Raw genomic sequence first — 23,226 nt, 5'->3', positions numbered from 1 at the left:
TTGAGGAACTATTGGGTGCTTCTCTTTTGTGGCGCGGCTAAGAGGAAGTGGGAATCTGGGCGGCAGTGTGACAAATAAGCAATGAGGATGTTTCCGAGTTTCTGTGCCGCGCAGCGAGGGGGCGCTGCACCGCCATTTCCGGGTATCCTGGCGGACGGACGCTCGCGCTCTACTTCCAAAGACGTGTATGCATGGCCCACCTGATCGAGAAATAGTAGCCTGAAACAAGTACTGACTTCTCTTTTTATAAAAAAAAAAACAATGTTCCACAAGACTTTTGAACACTAGGCTCCGTTGAACAATTTATAAACGTTAACGCGGCTCTTTGGTGTCTCTGTGGAGGGGTCGTACACAGCGCGGACACGAATCGGCCCTTCCCACAGACGTTCGTGTCTGGGGCTCACATGCCAAAGCATCAGAGGAGCTGTACCGTTGATGGCAGAACCTTTCTGCAAGATTAGCATACATCCCAACCAGATGGGCTTCTGGTTGCTATGAAGGCACCCTGACTGACCGCTTTTTGGAATGTAAGAATTCCTATGAATTCGAAGGTTTTATGGACATTATATTCCCCATCCTAGCGAGAAAATTGTATATACAATGGGGGCTAGGCACTTTGCCCATTAAAACCTTCACTTGTAAATGGTTTAAGGGGGGGGGGATTAATCTTGTCCCGGATGCAATACTCATGACGAGGAGGAAATTCACTTTCTTTTCTTTTGCCCTGCTTACAACAGACCCAGGAAATACTGGCTGGTGCCCCTATGCAGGAACCTAGGATTTAGGTGTCACCTGTTTGCATATAGAATATTAAAAACTAGCACTTTGCCTCATATTGTATTCGCAGTGGCTAAATTCATTATGGCTATGTGGCAGATAAGAAAAAAACTATTACATGCCTAAATGTAGAAAATATGAAATGTTTTTCTTAAATTAGAATTATTTTCAATTCTGAAATTATCCCTCCTAATCATGAAATTGATCTTTCCAATCTCCTTTTATCTTTGGTACAATATGGGAACTATTTTTATCTATTGTATTTTAAAATTTGCAATGTTTTTTTTAACGTGGATGTATAAATGTATTTAGCAATGAATCTTTTATGGTCTCAAGGACCAAAATAAAGACATTTTGGATTGGATTGGCTATATGAATAGCTAACACTATTGCATACCTAACAAACTTTTGAACTATACTTGAACTTCGGCCCTTTAAATCTGTCTTATGTTGTGTAGGCTATCTTGTCTGCTTATGATGAGTGCCATATTACGTTTCACGTGTCCTGTATCCTTCAAGTGTGGCCTATTTCTTTGTAGCCCCTGACTCTCTCAGGAGGCTGCTTTGTGCTACTTACAGGCACATAAACACCTGACATGCTGTCTCCGAGGTAGCATTGGTCATATAGGCTTCCAGGCAAACTGATGCGGCTTACCTTCTATCACAAAACGCCAAAACACACGCTTAAAGACAAAGTTCGAATGGTTACGATTATACACCCTGAGCTCTGCCATCTCACTCCAGAGTGTATATGTATATATGTGTGTTAGGGCAGTAAACATAATTTTTTGTAGCGCACAGATGCGCACTGTATCGCTGGTCGCACATTCGTAATTGGGAGTTGCATTGTTTGATATCCATACTTCATAAACCTGTTATTGACAGTTAAAAAAAAGTATAGCTCCACGAGTTAATGTACCCGCTGCTAAGAGCCATTTAGTCTTCACAGCCCGTCGTCCTTCTGACTTAAGAAATTGTGTACAGATTGATTTGGAAAATGCCTTAAAGGTACATTGTGATTTCAGTGGTGAAGCTCAGCCTGATGTAGACAAGTCATAATATATTGGTTATTGGACACCTACAAGGGCCTGTCGCTAAAAGCGGCGCAAGCAGTTATACACGGAAAACCTTGAAGCTTTTTTTTACTTCTAGTCGACGCTGTTAATTCCTACAGAAAGGAAAGTGAGCTTAAAATTGTCTTCCACAGTGCACTAACTTTTATTGTGTTTCTGTGCAGTCTTATTAGAAAAAACAGCATGAAAAGCATCTGAAACTGTGTCCATTGCAAATTCTCTCCTTATACACCTCACATATTCAGTTAACTCGGATAAGAGATGGGGCAACCCCTATGTTAACCAAATGTGCCAGCCATCTGTTTTAAGCGACGTTGACTGGAGTGGAGTGCAGTCTAAAGTTGACAGCCCGAGGTGCTTGTGTAGCGGGCACCGCTGCCCCTCGCTGGAGGCACAGGTCGTTGTATGCAGTTAGTAGTTAAGCCTGACAAGGACACTTGCGCCCTAACTGTAGCAGAATGTGCCTTGGGACTTCTGCCAGTGAGAAGGGAGCTATGAGTTGACATATCTGCTTGTTGACTGTTGTTCGGCGCTGCTTGTGTAATTGTGCATAAGCAGTGCATACACGTTGCCATTTCTAAATATCAGCAACATTTAAAGTATCGTTTCCAATGCCCTGGCGAGTGCAAGATTGATCTAAAACTTGATGTTTTGAGGGAACTTACTGCACAACTCTACAACACTGACCATAGCAGGCCAGGATGGTTGACCTGGCCGTCGCCTTGGAGACCCCAAACTGGTGGTGTCTGTACAAGCTCCATGGCTTTGGTGCTTCTAAATGCAGGGCTGCAAGAGCATGCAAGCAGACTAGCTGCAACTTGACCTCTAGCTGGCCTGGCTGCTGAAGGTCGGACTCCTGCTAGTAACTTAGCAGAGCCTCCCGAGGACACAATGCCAGAAGCACTCCTGCAATTGAGGCTGCCCTAGAGAGGTCTGATGAGCCGATCTGGAGTGAGTTGTGACAAAGTAGAGGATGGTGTACCTGTTCTGTACAGTTCAACAAGCAACAAGGCGAGCACCTTTTTCTTAATCCCCTTTCACTTGCATGAGATTAGTTAAATATATTTATATTTGCAGAAAATTGAAGAGGCCCTAAGTTTGTGACAGTGTGCTATACAGCTTGATCAGTTTCTGCAGAAATACATGGCTTAATAGGTTGCAAGAGTCTAGTGGATGTTGCCAACATCACCTGATGAGCAATGGGTTGTAGCACACCACAGCAGGCCATCTTCACCCTCTGGCTGACACGGACCTTGCTGGAGACTGATTTGCCATTTGTTGAGCATCATCCAATGTGGTGGACATTGACTTCATTGCATGTCATTTTGCCTCAGTGTCTTTTCCGATATTGGCCTCCACTGAATGTACATTCCCACCTATTGGTTGAGCATCACATGAGGTGGAGGGAGTTGCCGTTTTACACATGTTCCTTTCAACCTTCGTCTACTGGAGCTGTATTCACCCTTTGCCTCTGTGTGCTCCATTTAGGGGCATATGACACCATCTTGGTGTGATGGCCCTTCACCTAGGCCCCATGTTTTGTCGCGAATGCCTCCGGTGTCCTTTGGACGGAGAACACCTTCGGTTTTCTTGTTAATCAGCCGGTATATCCCTTGTTCCTTATCAAGACTCATCTAGGCTTCCTCAAAAAGGTTCTGCTACTCCAAATAACTTTAGTGGTGCAGACTCATTTCGTACTGACCCCTCCCCTTCCCCCCCCCCCCCCCCCCCCCCCCCCCACCTCCAAAGTCATTTAAATGATGCCAGGCACTGCTGGTACCCATGGGCACAGCAGTCTGGCAATTTTGGGGTCAGATATTGTACCTTTCCCCCCAGATCACTGCGTAGTGACTGTGCGAGAATTTCCACTCTGAATAAAGGATTCCAAATCCACCTGTTTACATTTCTTTCCTGACAGGGAGTTTGGGGAGATTGAGAGGCCCCCACTACTTCTCTGAACCAAGGCAGGGGTTCCTTAACAGCGCTCAGTATATTAACCATATGTCATTGTATGTGGATCGCCACATATTCTATTCTAAACTTCGAAAGTGTGTTCATACATGGTGCAGAATAGCCACAGCCACAGGTTAGCATGTGCCCCTTTACACGTAGGGAACAGATGAAGTCTTCTATCACTCGAAGGCACCCGCGAATGCCCTGTCAATAGTGCAGCAAGGCTGTAAGGGCAAGATTGGTTTATCTTATTTTCTAGGAAAAACTTCAGATCAGACCATAGTTCATTTTGAGCGTGTTTATGAGACCGACGAAGGGAGACACCATTACTGCGGCATTTACGCCAGTCATTTAGAGCACCCGAAAGGACCCTAACGATCCAGATGATCCACTATTCTAATAACATTAAATACGCCCTGAAGAAGCCCCAGGCCGGATGGCTGTGTAAGGGCTGAAACACGTGTTGGCTGTCAGTTTTGTTCTCTAACTCACTCTCACGGATAGAGTGAAAACATAAACATGCTACAAAATGAACTATGGTCTGGTCGGAATTTTTTCCTAGAAAATAAGGTAAACCAATCTTGCCCTTACAACCTTGCTGAACCTTACCTACATTAGGGGGTTAGGGGGTTCCCTCTGTCAAGGGCAAGCACCAGAACAAGAATTTCCGCTCAATACTCGGCCAGTAAGGGATCGGGACCTTTCACCCCTTAAATCGCAAACCTGTTCAATAGTGCACAGTGTGAATTTCAACTGACTCCCATGTACCTGGCACTGGGCTGAGTTAGTGCGGCACCGTTTTTGTGCTTTCTTCATAAACAAATTGGTTATATCCTCTAGTAACCCCTATCTAACCTCAGGTGTTATTTCAGGCCAACAGATGCACGTCCTGTATAACTAGCCCAGATCTGATAGCCCCTCTGGTTCCTTGAGCTTGTAAAGCAACATTACCTGGGCCACTCATCAAAGGCTGGACCTGTGCGCCCAGCTTTGGAAACACGTTTCTCTCCCTGATTCAAAAGCCGGGTTGAAATTTCGGCTCTAACTTTGCAGCTTTAGAAGACCCATAAATGGCTTCGTCGGGAAGACTGGCCGCAGCAACCTACAAGCAGCCTGGGGTCGAAAGCTCGAATCCCCACGGCTGACCTTTCGTCTGTCTGCACGAATAAAAGGCCCACCATTGGGTTTGTTTACATCTGTTGCGAGTGCTCACGCACTCGATTACCAGAAACGTACATAAATAACTGCATTAAGTAAACACATCTCTTTGCTCAATCAATCGTCACACAGCAGTGCTGTGTGCATTGTTTGCATTCAGACAGTGTGAATAGAAGTTGAATAAATGCCTGTCCCCATTTTAGAGGCTGCATTTCAACTATTTTGAATATGTAGACCACTCTTTCCCACCAGGGAGTTTCGCCTCTTATCTAAATGTCAGTTTTTGCCCCACTTACTATTTGTGCATGACGCTGGGATTAGCCCTGCTCTACATGCTGTCACCTTCTGCAGTTTCGCTGTAAACTGTCATTTGTGGTGCCTGAACTTGGTTTACCATACACGAGTGTTTACCAAATGGCCACAAGAGGGCACTGTTCCTCTGATCTTAATCTCCAGGGATTCATGCAGAGGGGATGGAGCAGGGCGACTGGAAATATCCCATTCTGTTGATGAGATCACTTGTCCTCATGCAAATCTTCTTCAGCACGTCAACGTGAAGTAAGGTTATCTGGTGTTAAATGTAGTTTTGTTTCCTTTCGTCATAAGTATTCTGTACTAGTTGGGTTTCTTTTAATAGTGCTAACGTACAGCCTTCTGGCCACTCCAGAATCTGGACAGTCATCACACAGGCACACATACCGTACATGGTTGCCATTTTGGGGTTCCTTTCAGACAGACAATCCTCGTACTTATTGGATGATAAGAAACTAAACGAAAAGTTCCATCATGCAGTGTTGGCTACAGAGCCATGATAGGTCGAAAGTGACCTATTCTGCTCAGCAGACCTGTCCTTTTCTTTAATCAAGGCCTCCCCCACGAGTATCCATTATTTTAAGTAGAAACAGGTTTTCCATTGCAACCGGAGCCTCATACCGCCCCCGCTCCTAGCCGGAGTTCCATTTTCACGGTGAGAATCGGGCACCTTCCGCGGTGTTTCCTGGACTCTCGTCTTCCCGACATGCCAGCAACATGGCTCCAGTGGAGCATGACTGGAAGCCCCATGTCGGACCAATCGGTCTACAGCCACTGCTCGAGGCCTAACCTAAATCGCAAACCCGCGTGCCAGGCTGGAAAGTAGCGCACACCTTGTTACAGGAATAGTTTCCTCATTTAGTACGTGCCTGACGTATTTCTTCGTATTTACATGTTGCATGCTGGCAGTCCAGTCATGAGCAACACGTATGTACTAACGCACGTTGTACGTGCTCCTACCTTTATTACTCGACCTATGCATGTTTTGAAATGCCATCGCCACACCAGCCCACTCACCGGGCTTCGCTGGTGTCCGACAGAATGGTGCTTCACACTGACAGCTAGGGCGCATGTCTATAGTGTGACTCTTTCCCAGCCCTTCTGGCCTGCAAAAGATTGAGTTGTCATTTTGGAATAAAATGAATTTTGGAAGAAGGCTTGTGTAGGAAATAGACTTTATAACTGTTCTTCCTTGATATTGATATTGATATGTGGTGTACCTGTGCTTTTGTTTTATATTGTCATTAAATCTTGTCTACCATTGATGCCAGTCGGCCTCTGCCAGCTCACCTGGTGCTTTTAGTTACAAGCGCGGAACAGGAGACAAACACATACACACTCCCTTCAGTACTTGGAGAGTGGTAGGTGTTCTTAAATGGGACCCACTCAAACATTACCCATCTGAGATACTTGTGCATCCTTTGGAAAGGGGACCACGTACCATACTGCCAGCCGGGGGAGTAGTTGGGCAGGCAGTGCAGGAGGCGGTAAGAAGTCTTGGAGCTGAGAAGTGAGAGGAACATTTGATTAAAAGAATTTAAAACTTGGCAGCCACTGAATTTGAGACTACACATTTATTTGGGAATCTGAGGCCTGTGCAGCTTATCTACAGGCTCTCCTGTAGATCGCCTGCTTCACCTGCGTGTAGCCCCTTTCTTGCATAGGTTGGCTGTTGCCCTGTAGGATGTCTTTTTCCAGTAGCTCGTCATTTTGTATTCCAGTTACCCTCTCTCCTCTAAGCTGGCCTTTGTTTTCTAGGTAACGCTGTTAGCAGATTAGCCTCTGATTCCTGAGTAGATTAGCCACTGTACTCCAGGCAGCCCCTCAGTAGATTGGTCTGTCTTCCCAGTAGGCCCTCGTCTGTAGGCTACCCTGAACACTCCAGGTAGAACCTCTCCTGTAGAGTGCTCTGTGCCCTCCTGGTAGCACTTCTGTAGCTTGGCCTGTGCCCATCGGGTATCCCCCTCTGCAGACAGGCCTGTGCCCTCCAGTAGCCCCTCTCGAGTAGATTGGTCTGTGCTCACCAACTAGTTCCATCTCTGTAGATTGGCCTGTGCCATCCAGGTAGCACTTCTTCTGTAGCTTAGCCTGTGCCCATCGGGTATCCCTTCTGTAGATTTGGCCGGTGCCCTCCAGGTAGCCCTTTCTCTGTAGATTGGGCTGTGCCCCCAGGTAGCCCCTGTGGAGTACACTGGATTATGGTCTTTGTAAAAATGCCCTTCTCCGAGAGATTCGTCCTTATGCTGAAAATAGTCCCCTACAGCCCGGAATCGGTGTGTCTTTATCTCCTAACCTGTGTGCATCCCAGCCAACCCGTGCTGCCCACCCTGCCCCGCCCAGCATTGGTGATGTGCAGTATTGTCTTTGGGTACCCACTGAGGCACTTTACCACCCATCCTGTGATTAGTTTGGTAACTGCAGTGTTTGCTTGCCCGAGTGCTTCTAATTCCAGTTGTAGAACACTTGATGTTTCTTTTTATCTTTTTGTCGAGCACGATTCCAGATTGCATTGACCGGGTACTTCCATACGAGACCTGGCTGTTTTAATGAATCAAAAGTATGTGCTGTTTATTGGACACGTGTTTAATTCCCTATCTCCTACATATCAGTAATATTTATTTTTAAACGCCTCTTTAACCTTTAGCTCGCATTTTCTCTTAGCATGGCCCATCTTGACTTAGCTGCGTGCTGTGTTGAAGCCTGTTGCCAGCGCCCTGGATGAATGTTCCACAGTGATTGCTGAATGCGCGTGTGCCCGCTCTCGAGTCCGTGCTTGCTGTGCGCTGTGCAACGCGGCCGCTCTGACCTGTGCTCTCCTTGCCTTTCACTAGGGACGAATCATGGTGAATAATCGGAACTCGGAGTCCACCACGACGGCCGTGAGAGGAGACGGCTCCCCGCCCAAGAGCTGCGCGGGCTGCGGGGGCAAGATCGCCGACCGCTTCCTGCTCTACTCCATGGAGCGGTACTGGCACACCCGCTGCCTCAAGTGCTCCTGCTGCCAGGCCCAGCTGGGCGAGATCGGCACCTCCTGCTACACCAAGAGCGGCATGATCCTGTGTCGGAACGACTACATCCGGTAAGAAATGCGGACTGCTTCCGGGGGAGAGCGGGATGTGTCCCTGACTTCAGGGGTGGATGGGAGACCAAGCAGTGGCCTGGCCTGAGGCTCCCTAGTGAGTCCGCAGGGGGCTCCCCATGTACTCTGCCCCCCCCCCCCCTTCAAATTCAGTTAAGCCACTGTGTGAATGTTTGCTTTACAGCTTGGTGTGTAGCAGGTTGCAGAGGTTCAAGGATGGCTACTGTCAGCCCACCTCTGATTATTTCGATAAGTGTACACTGATGCACCCAATGAAACCTGGCGTGTGGAATCAGTAAACATGTACTTCGTGTACTCATCAGGTCTTTGGATTGTGCTGTAGAGCAAGGATTCTTCTGGATCGGTCTTGGTGAAAGACTGATTCCATAATCTTGCCCCTGCTTTGCTTGGCCTCTCTGACTTGGGTCAGATGCTCCACTTGTCCCAGTGCTGCTAAGCCCCAGTTGTCCAAATTGAGTGCAAAATAAAAATCTTTCTGTATGGGGTAGACCTTTTTGTTCCTATTTTAGCCTCCCAAAAGGCTGTATGCTGTGAAGAACCTAGGGCAAGAAGTGTAAACCGGAAGAAGTAATGGAGACTGTGAAAGCTTTTCCTAGAGGTGGGCAAACCATTCATTGCCAGTCAGACGTCTGTTTGATGTCTGGCTCCAGCTCGAACCTTGGGAGTGGTGAGATAAGAGCCATGCTACCCGGTCACTAACCTTTTCCCTCCATAATCTTTTTACAAGCCACTCGTCTCATTACAGTTGACCACACAATCTAAAGTTTTTTTTATCTGCAGCTGAGCTAAGTTCACATGTCTCACCGCAGCCCTTTCACAAGGGCAGCCTCCTTTGTTTGGAGTCCGTGCTCACTCAGTGTTACTGAGGTGCTGATGCACTCTGCCTTTGTTCTTTAAGTCACACGTAGGTAGTGATAGTAACACTAAATCTCCTGCCTTCCCTTACATTTCTTTTCAAGAACACCACTTTACATGTTATGCATATATCATATCAAATTCACATGTTATGCTTTTATATTGAACACGGAGTACTAATTTAGATAATGAAATAATTAAAAAAAAGCATTCTTTTGGAGTTTAATGGAGTCGGAAGGGAATATTCATCAAGTCGAAAATTGGACATCCTGTAACTAGGAAACACGGTTTCAAGCACAGCTTCCCCATTTAATCGAAATTGTGTTTTTAGGGAATCCCTTTACTACTTTGAGCCTCATAATAACTGCTTGGAATATCAGACCCGCCCTGTAGAAATTTGACCTGCATCAATGCGCCTGTTTTATTTAGTAGACCATTTTGCGCCACATGTGGACGGTATGGGCCATATATCCAATGCACATGCAAATTGGCCTTTCTTGGTTCACTCATGGCAGTTACTCCATTGAAGGTGGGTGTCGGAGGGGGGGGATTCAGGTTTAATAAAATATTACCTTTAAGAAGTACTAATGCAGTAATACTGTAATATACTAAAATGAAACGCAAGCGCTCCAGAAGTGACACCTTTTGTTAATCCCAGCTTTACGTCTTTGGTGTCTTATTTACATGCTGAATCTTGTTGGCTCGGCTCTTGCTTGGTCTCGCAGAGCCACGCCAGAGCCCTGGCTCTGCTCCTGCCAGGGATCTCCTGGCTCGCCCAACTCTACCTGTCCTGCCGCTTAAGGATACCAGGCTCTGGGCCAAGGGTACAGAAGGGGAATCCCGATGCTGCTGTATGTGTGCGGCACTAAAGACCCCGAGAAAATGCCCCTCTGTGGGCTTTTGCAACGCTTAGGACACAAACTGGTCCCCAGAGTGTTATAACCGAGCCGATGCAGGGCGAGTGAGTTCAGAGTGCAGGCAGGACTCGATCGGCCTGTGTGGAGATGTGTTCATGTGCACGAATGTACCAGCCACTGTCGGCACCGACCCACTCAGACATGGAACTTGTATGATTTTTGTGTGAACCAAACCATTGTTAGTGCTTTTTATTATAGTTTGTTGTAGTAGTCTAGGAAGTCTTGCTCAGACATATGGTGGGGTGCGCGTGGTTATGAGTGGTGATGGGGGTGGGAATGAGTGGTGATGGGGTTCTGGAATCCTATTGGCCGAGTGATCCTTTATTTTTGCTGCCCAATCGCCACAATGCATGAATTTACCTGCTTTCGACCGCCTTGCGCTGCAGCCTCTCTTGGTGCATCCAGGCGGGGCCCTTTTAAAATTGCTGTAAGGGCTTTACAGGCTAAACAGATTGTCAACAGTTTAGCTCTCATACCTTCAGGATATTGGCAGCTACTCCAATGACAGTCCTTGGTTTACTCGCCTGGGCTGACTGCACAGAAGGAGTGGGCACTGCACAATGGCCTGGGTGAGGAGCTCCGGGGAGAAGTGGCTGGAACAAGGAACGGTCCTAAAATGGAGCAAAATACAGCTAATTATGGCAAGAGCACCAGCACATCTGGGTGCTGAGGACTGCAGTCGGATGAAAGTTTGAAGAAAGGGCATTAAATAACAATGGGTGCCCCGGAGTTCCTCGGAACCAGGTTAACCTGTGCTATACAGACACAATTGGTTCTGTCGCATGGGTAAAGCATTAGTTATTTGGTATAATACACCTTATACCAAATAACCAACATGAATAAATCACTTGCAACAGGAAGAGGACAAAATATGGAGGTCTGAACAGTTAAATTACTAAAAATGAAATTCGTTTAATAGGGATAGAATGGATCTCCATTCAAAGAATCCAACATTGAGGTTCCCCATAGGTGATCAGTGGAAGGCGGCGCTCCATATTTTTTCATCTTCCTATTGTTGGTGATGAATTCAGTTAAGTAATTTGTATAAGAAATGCAACCAAATAACTAACGTTTTACCCATCCCTATAAACCCATTTTGTCTGTATAAAGGGTATATCTGATCTCTGTAGGTTATAAGCCGCAGACCCTCATCGGCTCCCCATCCCACAATGCACCAGCTCTGGTACCCCCACTGTTAGAGGACGAAAAAGGCTGCTCCAATGGCGCCACCATCTTCAGCCACTAGGTGTCCTGCAGTCCCTGCCGAGCCGAGCCCTTTCCCAGAGGTGCTTGCTCTACATGTAGATATCAGCCCAGTCTCCGTGCCTGAGTCCGGTGCTGCCCCACTGGGGCACTGCTGTCCTATGCTGAGAGCACGGAGTCTTGGCTGACACTGCCAGAAAAGCAGCTGCAGGTTGCACCTTGTTAGCAGGCCCAGATTTGTCCTATTCGAGAGCTCAGCAGAATGATACCTGCAGGACGGGTGCTGCATTACCTTTGCTGAGAGAAGGGACATGCGTTGCTGTAAACAATGTTACACATTTTAACAAATGCCTGCAGTCCAGTGCTGAAGGGCAGTGCATCGCTGATACAATATCTCAGAAGGTTAAACCCTTACTAAAGAGCCGATCACAGGCCTTTTTAGGCTCCTGTGAAAAAGCGAATGCATTATTCATAGCGCTTCGAGGCTGAACCTTGTAGCAGAAGCCAAATAATTCCATTACTGTATCAAATGGGCTAGCTCCCTGCCAGATTAAAAAGGTAACAGTGGTACTTTGTGTGGCAACCACTAGTGCGGTCTCCTCTTTGCCCTGTCACACTGATCGTGGAGTGTCTGTGGCTGGCTTCCGAGGCGAGCAGTTTTCTTCATTAACTGTGCAGCAGTCTATGCAGCGTGCAGCTTTTCTCCCTGGACATCACTAGATTGTATGTCCACAGTTGCCCTTAGGATGAGCTAGCTCCGAATCACCTAGGTGGAAAGTGTTCTGCGTGCTTTGCCTTTCGATGAGTTATGTGGGTCCTGAGCCCTCATACAATCCACGCGGCCTACCCGGACTATCAGGAGCAGTCTCTCGCAGCCATTTGCAGTCAGTTACCTTGAAGAATTTGACCGTCTATTCCTGGATGTACATAATTCTATTCCTGGTAATTTCCTCCTTTAATTTGATGCATATAAGCCAGCCACCTTTCTTTACTGCCTTTCCTTCATGTATGAAACTTAGCCTTAAATGTCCCGCAAAGACTCACCTGTGGCCCTTAGAACTGGGTGCAGGTGGTGCTCCCTATTGTCTCCAGAACTGGATCTACTCTAGATCATTCATCACAAGTTGTTCCTGTCAGTACGTGTTTTCATGGTCTGTCCTCCAGTTTTCAATGAAGACAATGGTCTTATTGGTTAGTTGGACTCTCTGGCAGAGGATTTGTTGGAGAAAGGTCAAGGCAGGGGGAGGGGCACGCCCCTACAGTGCATGGGTGGCCCTAAACCTTCAGGAGGCCCCCAGCTTTTCAGGGGCGAGAGAGTCCATTCAGTCAAAAGCATATGGAAATTAGAGATTTGAAGACTTGGGGCCCCTTATCACCCTATTCGGGGGGAGGGTTGGGGATGTATCATCTTGTATTATGCTACTGCGGCAATGGATATCCTTTAATTCCAGAAGTCCCAAAACCTTCTAATCATATCTTGGAGAGCAGATTGAAGTCTGGTAGGGTACATTTTCAAGTCTAGTGGTCTTTGAAAGGGGTATTTTGGCCTAAATGAGTGATGATGCCCAACACCTGCTGGTGCCTTCGCTTCAGTCAGGATGGCATTCCATCTGTTCTGGTAAATGGAGCAAGCCAGTGCTTTTAGTGTCCTGCTTTTCAGGCTTGCGATTCATGTCCATTTTTGTTCCCGATCACATCCACGCTTTTCCCAGTGCACCCTGGTTTTGCCTGAAGATTGACTTGTTGCTGTTGAGTAATTGGAAGGACACATTTTTAATTTGTATACAAATTTACAGACTTGTTCTTCTAGAAATTAGGGGACTTCGTTTTCAGCAAAAGTAGATGCCATGTCCCCTTTGTCCTTATATTTCTTAGGAGCTCTGTATTGCGCAGGATGATATTGTAACCTGGTTCCTAAAAATGAAACCTATCTAACAGTGTTCCTCTGTACTGAATCCATGGTAATACTGCAGGAACCGGACCACCTCCATGGTGAGACATTCAGATGAGCGCCTCAAAAACCAGCACTACTGGTGCAGGCAATGGTGCAAGTGATCAGTTTATTTTAGTTTAGTCGAGTGCAGTAGGCAGTCTGCACAGGTCTATCAGTGCACCACATCTTCTGCTGGAGTGGGAACACTGCACCAAGCCCTTTACAGATGCCACTAACTTGGGCGGACGCTATGTCACAGCATCTCTATAGCGCATTTCTGTCATTGATGTGGCACTGTAGCACTTTAGAATCTGAATACTTTCCATAAAGTTTTTGAGTTGTTTAAGTCTGGTTGATTGGTGCCGTTTCGTATTAAAGATTGCATTGTTCATTAAAGGTTCACATTGATCAATGTGAACAAAGGATCCTAACGTGCTCAAACTTTGTCATGTAGTTTGTGAATAGATGTGTTGAATGATTCTGTAGTTTTTTTCAGCCCACCGGGATGAATGGTTGTGGTCTGTTGGCCTCTTCAAGCTTTCTGTTCTATAGACTGGAATCGTTCATTTTCCCGCTACCTCTGGATGTGTGAATGGGCCGTCTGCTCCCACTCACTCTTCCTGTGGCCTCCCTTTTGACCCTCTCTAACTCTTCTCTATATGCCTTCGACTGTCTTTCATCCAAGCCCCTACCTGGGGCTGGTCTGGGACTTTCTTTTCTGCAGACTTTTGGGGCCCTGTATTACACAGCCACCTCCTCTACTCTTGTCATTTACTTTACAGAGCTGCACATTTGTGATCACTGTACTTCATGGATTTTCAGGACCAGTGTGCGTGCACCGGTCACTCCCCCCATTTCTAGTAATCTGGAAAAGCCAGCTCCAGTCGGTGGGTGGCTGGAAAGTATACTGGGAGGCCAGGGAAGTCTGGGAATACACTTCATACACTGACCATTTGTTGCATGCCAAAGTGGCTCACGTTGGTCTGTTGGCATCACCAGTGGCATGCAGTTTTCTTTGTGTCCCTCTACACATTTCCAGATTTTTTTTTGTTCAGATTCCCAAGCGTCTGTCCCAAGGTGGTGGGATGTTTTGATCTTGAGAAAGTGATGGGTGAAATCTGATTTCTCCTCCGCCATAGGTAAATCCTCGGCCACATTCCATTCTGTATTCCTGGGCCAGTGTGCCACTTCCGATGGGGACTAACCTATGCAAATTGGGTTTGGTTCTGCCCCAAGAGACAGTCCAACTCGAAGCTTAAGGCCAAAGCCTCTCTGAAAGGGAACACACGCCACCCCCAAACTACTTAAACCTCTGCCTCAACCACTGCATGAGCTGCCGATCGTGCAGCTGTGAAAGATGAATGCAACCCTGGCTTGCCTGTTTGAGCTGTGCGTTCTCTACCTCATGCATTATATAGGAGAATGTTTGAGTGTAGTATGTATGCTCGTTTCTGGGCAAGGCCTTAAACAGTCGCATAACTCTGCTCTGGCCCAGCGCACACGGATATAGATAGGCCAGTTCACGCTTAATGTCAACCCTGCCTTTGCCACCTTTGTGCTCTAATGACCTAACTTATTAGGAGAAGCTGGAATGGACACGGTGGTCCAACTTCAACTGTTTATTGAAATAAAGTTTTCTTGGGAGGTTCGAAGAACTGAACTCGGCCAATGCCTGCAAAGGTCGGGCCCTCGAGGGCCCGTCGTGCGTGGGCCCGGCCGCGAGCCTCCCGGCCTGCTCCCTTGCTGCGCCGCCGGGTGGAACGGCCCATGCAGGGCAATGCGCCCGAGCCTGCACGCAGCAGAAATTAATTAAAAGCGAACACACACCCTGCTTGTGTTTATTTTAATTTGTCAGGGCAGCAGTGCCGCCCTCCTCGGGCGCTTTCTCGGCTGTTTGCTTTGGCTGTGTCTTGGCAAGTCGTGGTGTTTGGAGAGCGGGAGGCGGCTGGGGGCGGGGAAGGCAGGGCTGTTTGATCACGTTGGTTCTGGAAGCGGAAGAAAAGTCTTTTTGAAATTGTGATATTATTATTGAACTTGTCTCCCATCAATCGCGCTTAATTGGCTTTTTAGACAGCACAGAGGTGAAGGTAATACAAACACAGATTAGTCTACATTGCGTAAAAAGGCGCACGGGCGATGCCTGGGTGTTAGGGCAGAGACAGGCTTTCATAAGTAGGTTTATTCCTGTTCATTTTTAGGAGAGGCTTTCTATAGTCATTGGAGCGAAGAGCGCATCTGCCGAAGCCCTAAAGATGCTGTCCTGTTCTGGAAGTTGAAACCTGCTGCAGTGCGCATGCGCAAGCCCAGGGTAATGTCCAAGCAGCAACTTCAGAACGCGAACTTGCAGCACATGTGCACTGGGCAGTCCGAGTGCACACCTGGGAGACGGGATTGGTTCATGGCATTACTTCTGGAAGATGGATTTTTGCACACCTGGGGCCATGGGTCACCTCTCGAGGAACACTAACCGAGACCCAGGCATGCTTCTTGGGGAACGCAAGCTTGAACCGAAGTCTTGGCGGGGAGCTCATCTCGGACCCAGGCTTGTGTTTTGGGGAACGCAACCTTGAACCCAGGGCAGGGTGGGGAGCTCACCTTAGAGGCATAGGTGGTCCATTGGGTGCACCCCTGGGGAGCCAGGGTTTGGGTGTGCGGTGGTGCAACAGCCCTGGGGAGGCGGGGCTGGGGTGTGCGGTGGTGTGTAGACTTTTTGGTAAGCTGTGGCGGTTGGATCGACACCGAGGAAACCGAGAGGATTTCTCCAGGAAGGACGAATGTAGACAGGTGGGTGGTCCAGTTGGTTTTTATTGGGGGTTATTCATGCCCCATTGCCCTTTGAGGACAGACGCTATATCGGTTGTCATTTCGATTTGTGACAGTTGGTTATACATGCCATTCGAATTAAAAGATTAACTGGCCCACTTGTATTCACAACATTTTCTGGAATTACCTGAGGCCTAACATATTGCTTTTCCGAGTGTTTTCTTGAATATAGAGGCACTTGTGCCAAGATTATGGGCCACTAGGACCTCCTTTGATGCTGGAGAAATAAGTTTGCCAGTTTTTTATTATACAAAGACTGCGCAAGAGGTACGCGAACAAGAATTTTGGGCAGCTAGAACGTGATCTGAACTCTGAGAACCAATTCATCTTCTTTTTTTGATAAAAGGATACTTATGAGAACGAGAATTGAAAACGCTTGGAATACCCCTTTTTTTATCTTTGTTCTGGAACTACTGGAGATTACTGAGCCCTGACGAAGTTCCAAAGGAACGAAACGCGTTGGCTGAGAATTTTTAAAGATTGAAAAAGAATAAAGGACTTCATTTTGGCAAAACTGGAAGCTCTTTGAATTTTGTTACTTGGTGCACCGTCCTTGTCTTCAAAAGGTTTGCAATCTGTTTTCACAGTGCAGCGTACATTTGGTAAGCTCCGGCCGTATTGGCAGGCCTCTGGTGTGTGGTGTGCACCCTGGAGAGCCTGGGCTGGGTTTTATGAAGGCACTCTGGCACACTCTGGGAACCAGGGCTGGTCAGTTCTGTGTGCACCTCGAACAGCCATGGCAGGGTAGTGTGGGACACTCCAGGGAGCCAGGGCTGTGCAGTGACTTCACAACTGAGTGTCCATACTGCTGGGATTTCAGCTTGTGATCTGATTCAGTTAAACCGGCTCTGCAAAGAGCGGTTTACAAAGTGGCTTATTCGAGCAGAGACCACCTATTAAAAACAACAAAGCTAAGTAAGTCCATGGAGATCTCTTCTGCCTAGTGAAGATGTACAGACGTAAACAAATCAACCTCATAACGCACACATCTGTGCCTTTGTTCTGTAGAGCAATACGTGCGGCATTAGCCAATAGGTAAGAACACCAGTGAATGGTCCCCTCCATTACCACTGCAGGTCGGACACACATTGTGTTAACACAGATATCCGAGTTACTATGACATGAAAGCTAGGTTTGTGAAAGTCTAGTTACTCTGGGGATTGTTGGTCACTTTTCCAAAAGGACTCATTTTCTTCTCCAGTCCTGTAAAACGTGGCTCTGTCTGCTGGATTGTGGCCAGTGCCCTTCAAGGCCTTCTGTGCCGCCGCAGTGTGGGTACTTTTGGTCAGATGTGCAGTGTGGCCCATGGTCGGTATTTCCTGAGTATCTTAAGAGGCCAGTAGTGGGCACACTGTACCCTTGAAATCCCATGTGTTGATCAAGGGCTTCCACGTTCAACAATACTGCCCATCTCCCATGCTCGGTGGCCCAGTCGGCTCTGCATCCCCTGGCACTATTTCCTGAGTGCCAGCTGAATGTGACTCGCCTTGTTGCCCAACGCCACCCAGGTTCAGAAGTTCGTTGGCATTCTATATGCACTGGTATTTATATAGCGCAAACCTAGCTAGGAAGCAACAGAGCTGCTGTGCATTGCAGGGGGAATGGGGGGGCACGTGTGTGTGAGTGTGTGTGTGTGTGTGTGTGTGTGTGTGTCTTATTGTCGTGCGAGCGAGGAACACACACTTACATTTTACAAAAATTACATTTCACATTTTTAGGCACCAGGAAATTCGGAGATTTACTCCGAACCACAGGGGTAGCTAAGCACAGAGTCCTGGATTCCAACCTGGTGCCCCAGGTTCCAAAGTCTGCAGCTGTAGCTGCCCCATCATGTCTCCTATTCTATACCTTCAGGTGGTTTGTTCTGTACTCTGTGGTGTCGGGCCTCAGGCCCACATTACATAAAGGATGAACGCAGACACCAGGAGATATATGGCAGTAGCTGGCCTCGAGCACGTGCGCTCCGCCCCTTTTATTGACCGGGTCACCTGACTTATGACGGTGGTGGGTGGGTGTACAGTTACACTTTCTAGAAAGACTAGAACGTGTCCCGCAGGACACTACATTCCTCCCAAACTTTAATAAAAATTCTCAAACGCTTTGGACCACGAACTGCTCTGCCTTCAGGCTGCTACTGTAGGTGCTGGAAGCAGTTGTGTGGCCCTTCTCCTGTCTGTGCCACAACTGCAGGTGGGACAACCGGTGAATGCCTGCGGGGGTACTCCGAGGGTCAGAGCCTTGGGTGCATGTAGCGTAGCACTAGCAAGTTCCTGCGAGTCAGTTCATTTCCTGGGCTACTGACCTTCCGCAGTCGGGCTGACCGGTAGCAGGGCTGCACGGCGGCAGTATATAGGCACCTACCGGGACCTCTCCCGTGACACCGGGTCATGCGCTGGGTGGCCTCCTTCTCCTCAGCACGGCCTCGATCCTTGTGCTGGCAATGGGCACGAGGGAGCCTCCAGGGTCTAGAAGGTGGTAACTGGGTGACACGATCCCCTCCGCAGTTAAGGGGGGCCGTCACGGTTGTGGTCCATTTCCTCCCCATGACTGGTGATGAAACGCCAAGCAGCAGGCAAGCGGGGTTGACTACCCGCCTCGTCGCCAGTCTGGTGTCTGGCCTCAGGCCCATATTACGTACAGGATGGACGCAGACACCAGGAGATATATGGCAGTAGCTGGCCTAAATCACGTGCGCTCCGCCCCTTTTATTGACCGGGTCACCTGACTCGTGGCTCCGGTGGTGGGTGGGTGTTCAGTGTGGGTTACACTTTCTAGAAAGACTAGAACGTGTCCCGCAGGACTCTACATACTAAACTCCCAACTCTTGTCCAGGGCCAGGCTCATCAAAGTGACTGCACGTGCTCCACGTCACTCGCTGGGCTAAAGTGTCCTCCAGTTCACCCCTTGCTATTGGGCGAGATGGTGCATTAGTCACAGCATGTGTAAGGCAGTGCAGTCCGTTCCGGTTTCGTTCAAGTCCTACTCCTACCTGTCCTCCAGAACAACCTGCTGAAATGCTCCTGTTGATTATGAAACTAGGCCAGGCTTCATCTTTAATTTACTAACCGAAACAAAAATAAAACCCTAAGTGCCATTCTTGGCAGTGCTAGCATACCGCTGATGCGCGACATTCAAACACATTCCACAACTACTCCTCTCCTAATAAAAGCCTCATGTCATGTCCTACATTTAGAGCAGGTGACTGCAATGTGATTTTAAAAGGCTGCAATGTCTTCTGCAGAATTATGGACATGCCGCATATTCCATAATCTCCTGCATATTCCACAGATTTGAATTAAAAGAACAGTTTCTTGCTCAAATGGATTAAGTTAGTAAAGACGCAGCCACGCTTGTTACTGCGTATTGCAAGGCCCTTTGCAAAAGTTGGCTAATCACCTTTCTGTTGCTTATTGATTATTTTGTATGTTAAACTGGTACTACGATGGTGAAACCTTCTCCCAGACAGTGTGAACCTGTGTAAAAATGACAAAATAAGGAAACTATATCACAATGTGCTGCATTATGCCTCATAATTTGACTTTTCTTGCTGCATAATTTAGTCAACCTTGCTGATTTGTTCCTCCCCTGCCGCATAATTCCACTAGATCTGCTTTTCAGTAATTCCTACAACAGTGAAGCAGCTCCACTACTTGAAACGCCGTTTTGACAGTGGAAAGGGAACTGTGCTTACCCACCTCTCCCTGTGCCTTCCATACTGGCATTTAAGTTTTAATCTTTTTTTTTTTATTGTATTTATTTCGTGGTTGATCAGAACATTGAACAAAGTATTTGCTCCTCTTTTTATTTTTATTTTAAAGGTATTGGTTAATTGGGCCTTCTGGACATCTCTACTTTCACTGGTGCTGCTAGGCTGCCTTTAACTCCATCCTGCCCCCCCGGAGGCCCTAGCGGACGACTGGACTCCAGCATGTGGCATGCATTATTATTAATTATCACCTGCCTCCCCAACCCCGTCCCCCGAACTCTCCCTTGAACCAACGTGTTGAGTTTCAAGGCCCACTTTCGCGGGTCCCTGGTCTTCAAAGCCTGTTTAGAAGCACCTGAAAGCGTTTAACCCCTTGAGCGACCCCTGTTTGTGAAACACGATGACCGCAGGTTCTTTATTTTGGGCACATCAATAACACAAAATGGTGGTGTCGTAAGGGCACGGGGCCAGGGCAGAGATGGGGAGGGGTCCGGTGGGGGAGGCTAGAGGCTCAGCAGCTGTGCCTGATTTTAGGTTGTGCTATGCCCAGAACGTCTGTTCCATTGCTCCGATGTTGCTAAAAGGAGCCCTGTTACATGTTATGGTTAAGTGTTCTGATAAGTCTTATACATTTAGAGTATTCAACTCAATCGAGTATAGATTGGTAACCAGTCGAAGACCTCTATACCTCTTTTGTTGCTAGGGCAGGATGTTTACATTCAGCAGTCCTTTCAGTGCCATGGCGGTCATCAAGGAGGGAGGGGCCTCACCATGGCGTGTATATGGGCTCTTCATACAATCCCCATTTTAGTGTTCCTTTGTGGCAAGGTTCCCTCCATCATGCACCCTTTTTGGTCTTTGTCACGCAAGAAGCTTATGCTCTTCGTCGATTTTGACACATCCCAATGACTTTATAAATATATATATATACACTTTTTTTGCTTCATGACCCCTGCACATTTCTTAGGTCATATCTACCCCCATTGTCTCTTGTTTTTTAAATGCTGCTTTCCCACCTATTCAAAGTGCAGGGTCTTTTCCCCATTTGTAAAGTTCTGCTTTTCCCCACCACTTTCTTCCTTCTCTGCACCCCTTTCGTATCTATTTAGCTTCTGCCCTTGCACCTTCATTAAGTGCTGCCTCCACCGCTTAGACCTCTCCATAAGGTGCTGCTTGCTCGTCAGGTGTACATAGACCAGTTTCAAGGAGGGCTCCATACATAGTTATAGAATGCCTCGGAGGCCTTGATGTGGTTTCCTTCTTGTGGTTTCTGATAAAGGAGCAGCTATTGATAGACGACCGTCCTAAATGTACATTCATTGATGTATATTAATAGCCTTTTGCAAACAACAACCCTGTAAGACTGGGTGGAATCGCTGGCACAGGGTGTAATGTGCATGATCATACCATCTTGAGTGACCAGCAAGGCATGTTCTGCCCGGCTCGTGCCTGAAGGGGCACTGACTGGTGGGGCAGGTTTTGCACCACTACCCCTGGCTGCCTTACCTTGACTGACCAGGTGGATACATGAGGCAGCGCAGTCTAGTCTCAGTGCTTTTGTCACTGGTGGTCCGTATAGTGTCCGATCACGATTACCGACTTGTGAAATCGCTTAGCCACACCATGCGCTCTCCTCAGTCACTGTTCTCAGTCACAGCCCAATGAGCCCTGTGCTTCACATCCTTATGTTCATTATTTACTTCTTTGAATATTAGGAAAGATCAGCACAAACCAGTTGAGGATCACCGGGATATTGTCCTGGATACTGAGATGGCATACAAGCCAAGGTCGCAGATCCAAATCTTGGGTGGGCGGTCTTGTTGTTTAAAGGGTGGTGAAAGGGATACATGCACTTCTCATCGGCAGATGGCTGACGGCAAACCCCATGTAAAGTTTGAGCACGAGTTACGCCGCTGGTGTTCATTGAGACTAAAGGGAGCTGGGAGTCTGTAATGGGTACGGATCAGAAATGAGGGAGTTGGCCTTTCGGTGTACAGGGTGCTGTAAAGTTGGGTTTTAATCTATTTCCTAATTTCTAAATCGTGTAATGCAAAACAAGACACTAGCAAAAGTAATTGCCTGGAGGCCGGGCAGAGTAACGGTTTTGGCTTTTTTTTTCCTCTCCTTTCTCCAATTGTGGACATGCGATGTAATACTGTATGTCATTTACTTTTTTTGAAGGTGACTGGGTTTTCCACAGAGCACGACTTTCAGACCTCACATTTTGTGAATCTCAAGTGTAGCAAGTTGGAGCACAGTCTTTCTCATTAGTAGTGTTCTGCCCTGGAGTTGGGTTTTAAGACACTTTGCGGAACAGGCTCTTATTCGGTGTGCTCACGTTTGAACATAGCCGCTTTCTTAAGTCTCAATGGCCAGATCAATTTAATGTATTTTTGCCACTTTGAAATCCAATATTTTTGATTTGCACATGATTTTAATGTTGGAATAGGTGGACCATTTTTAAAATGGGTTAAAGAGCCAACGGAATACATTCCTATCTGGTGGTCCACTTGTCAGGTCAAGGATAGCTGCATGTTGGTTTGGGAAAGCTGATGATAGCGAATGTATTCTCAAACTCTTTCACACCTTTCGAGAAAATTAATACTAAGAAAATGTTGCCGGATTGGTAGGAATGTTTGACTTTGAGGGACCTGCAGTTGGAAATTATGTAGCAGGGACGAGCGGTGGGTTTTTGTGGTCACAATAGGGGTTGGCGTTAGACTTGACTCAAGAGTGGTGTGATGGATCAGGGTCACTTGGTGCCCATTTTAAGCTGGGAGTGGATAGGCCGTGGTCGAAGCTGCTCAGTAGTGATTGAATTAGGAATAAGTGAAGTTACAAAGAAGTGAGTGTAGCGGGAGATATGCAGTTTTGGGGATTTGATTTGGAGAATTCTAACGAGGGATGGCTTTTTTGTCTATTTCATTTCTAGTTTACTTTTCAAGTTTGTTTTAATTTTCAAGAAAACTAGAGTGTTGCTGTTGCAGTGTCTAAATCATGTTGTCCCAGGATTTGTTCATCCTTCCCTTCTATAGACTGAACAGATGGATCACCTGGAGCACCTTGCACTGGGCACTAATTCAGATTCTGACCAGAGAGTGGCCAGGCAGATGGACAATTTAATTTTACAAACTGATGTCAAATAGTGGGTCCATTTCCAACCAAAACATGGCCTACAAATCGGAAAGACATTGATTTGAACATGTGCTTGATCTCTCTTGACCCAAAGAGGGAAATTGACTGGCTTTTAAAACACTTCAATTGGAAAGGAAGGTCATTCCTCCTATGCTTTTCCCACAGATCCACTCCCTCTTGTGCTCCTTTACTAGATCCAGACCCCCTCTGCTGTAGTTTGATCACCGGATTCTCTTCCAGATCACCTTCTGCCATTGCTAGATCTCAATCCCCTGTTTCTT

General features: G+C 47.2%; 1 protein-coding gene across 1 annotated transcript in view; it reads left to right on the top strand.

The window, feature by feature from the left end:
* LOC147710545 (LIM domain transcription factor LMO4-B) overlaps positions 1-23,226 on the top strand; it is a 42,518-nt gene that overhangs the window by 6,787 nt on the left and 12,505 nt on the right. Inside the window, exon 2 of the mRNA XM_086921208.1 lies at positions 8,105-8,352. Coding sequence (XP_086777334.1) covers positions 8,114-8,352 — 239 coding nt within the window. The 5' untranslated portion in view covers positions 8,105-8,113. The remainder of the gene's footprint in view (positions 1-8,104; positions 8,353-23,226) is intronic.

The sequence above is a fragment of the Lissotriton vulgaris genome, chromosome 5 (assembly GCF_964263255.1).
Source record: "Lissotriton vulgaris chromosome 5, aLisVul1.2, whole genome shotgun sequence".
Taxonomy (NCBI): domain Eukaryota; kingdom Metazoa; phylum Chordata; class Amphibia; order Caudata; family Salamandridae; genus Lissotriton; species Lissotriton vulgaris.
The sequence above is the reverse complement of the archived record's forward strand: the minus strand, read 5'-3'. Positions and strand labels throughout refer to the sequence as shown.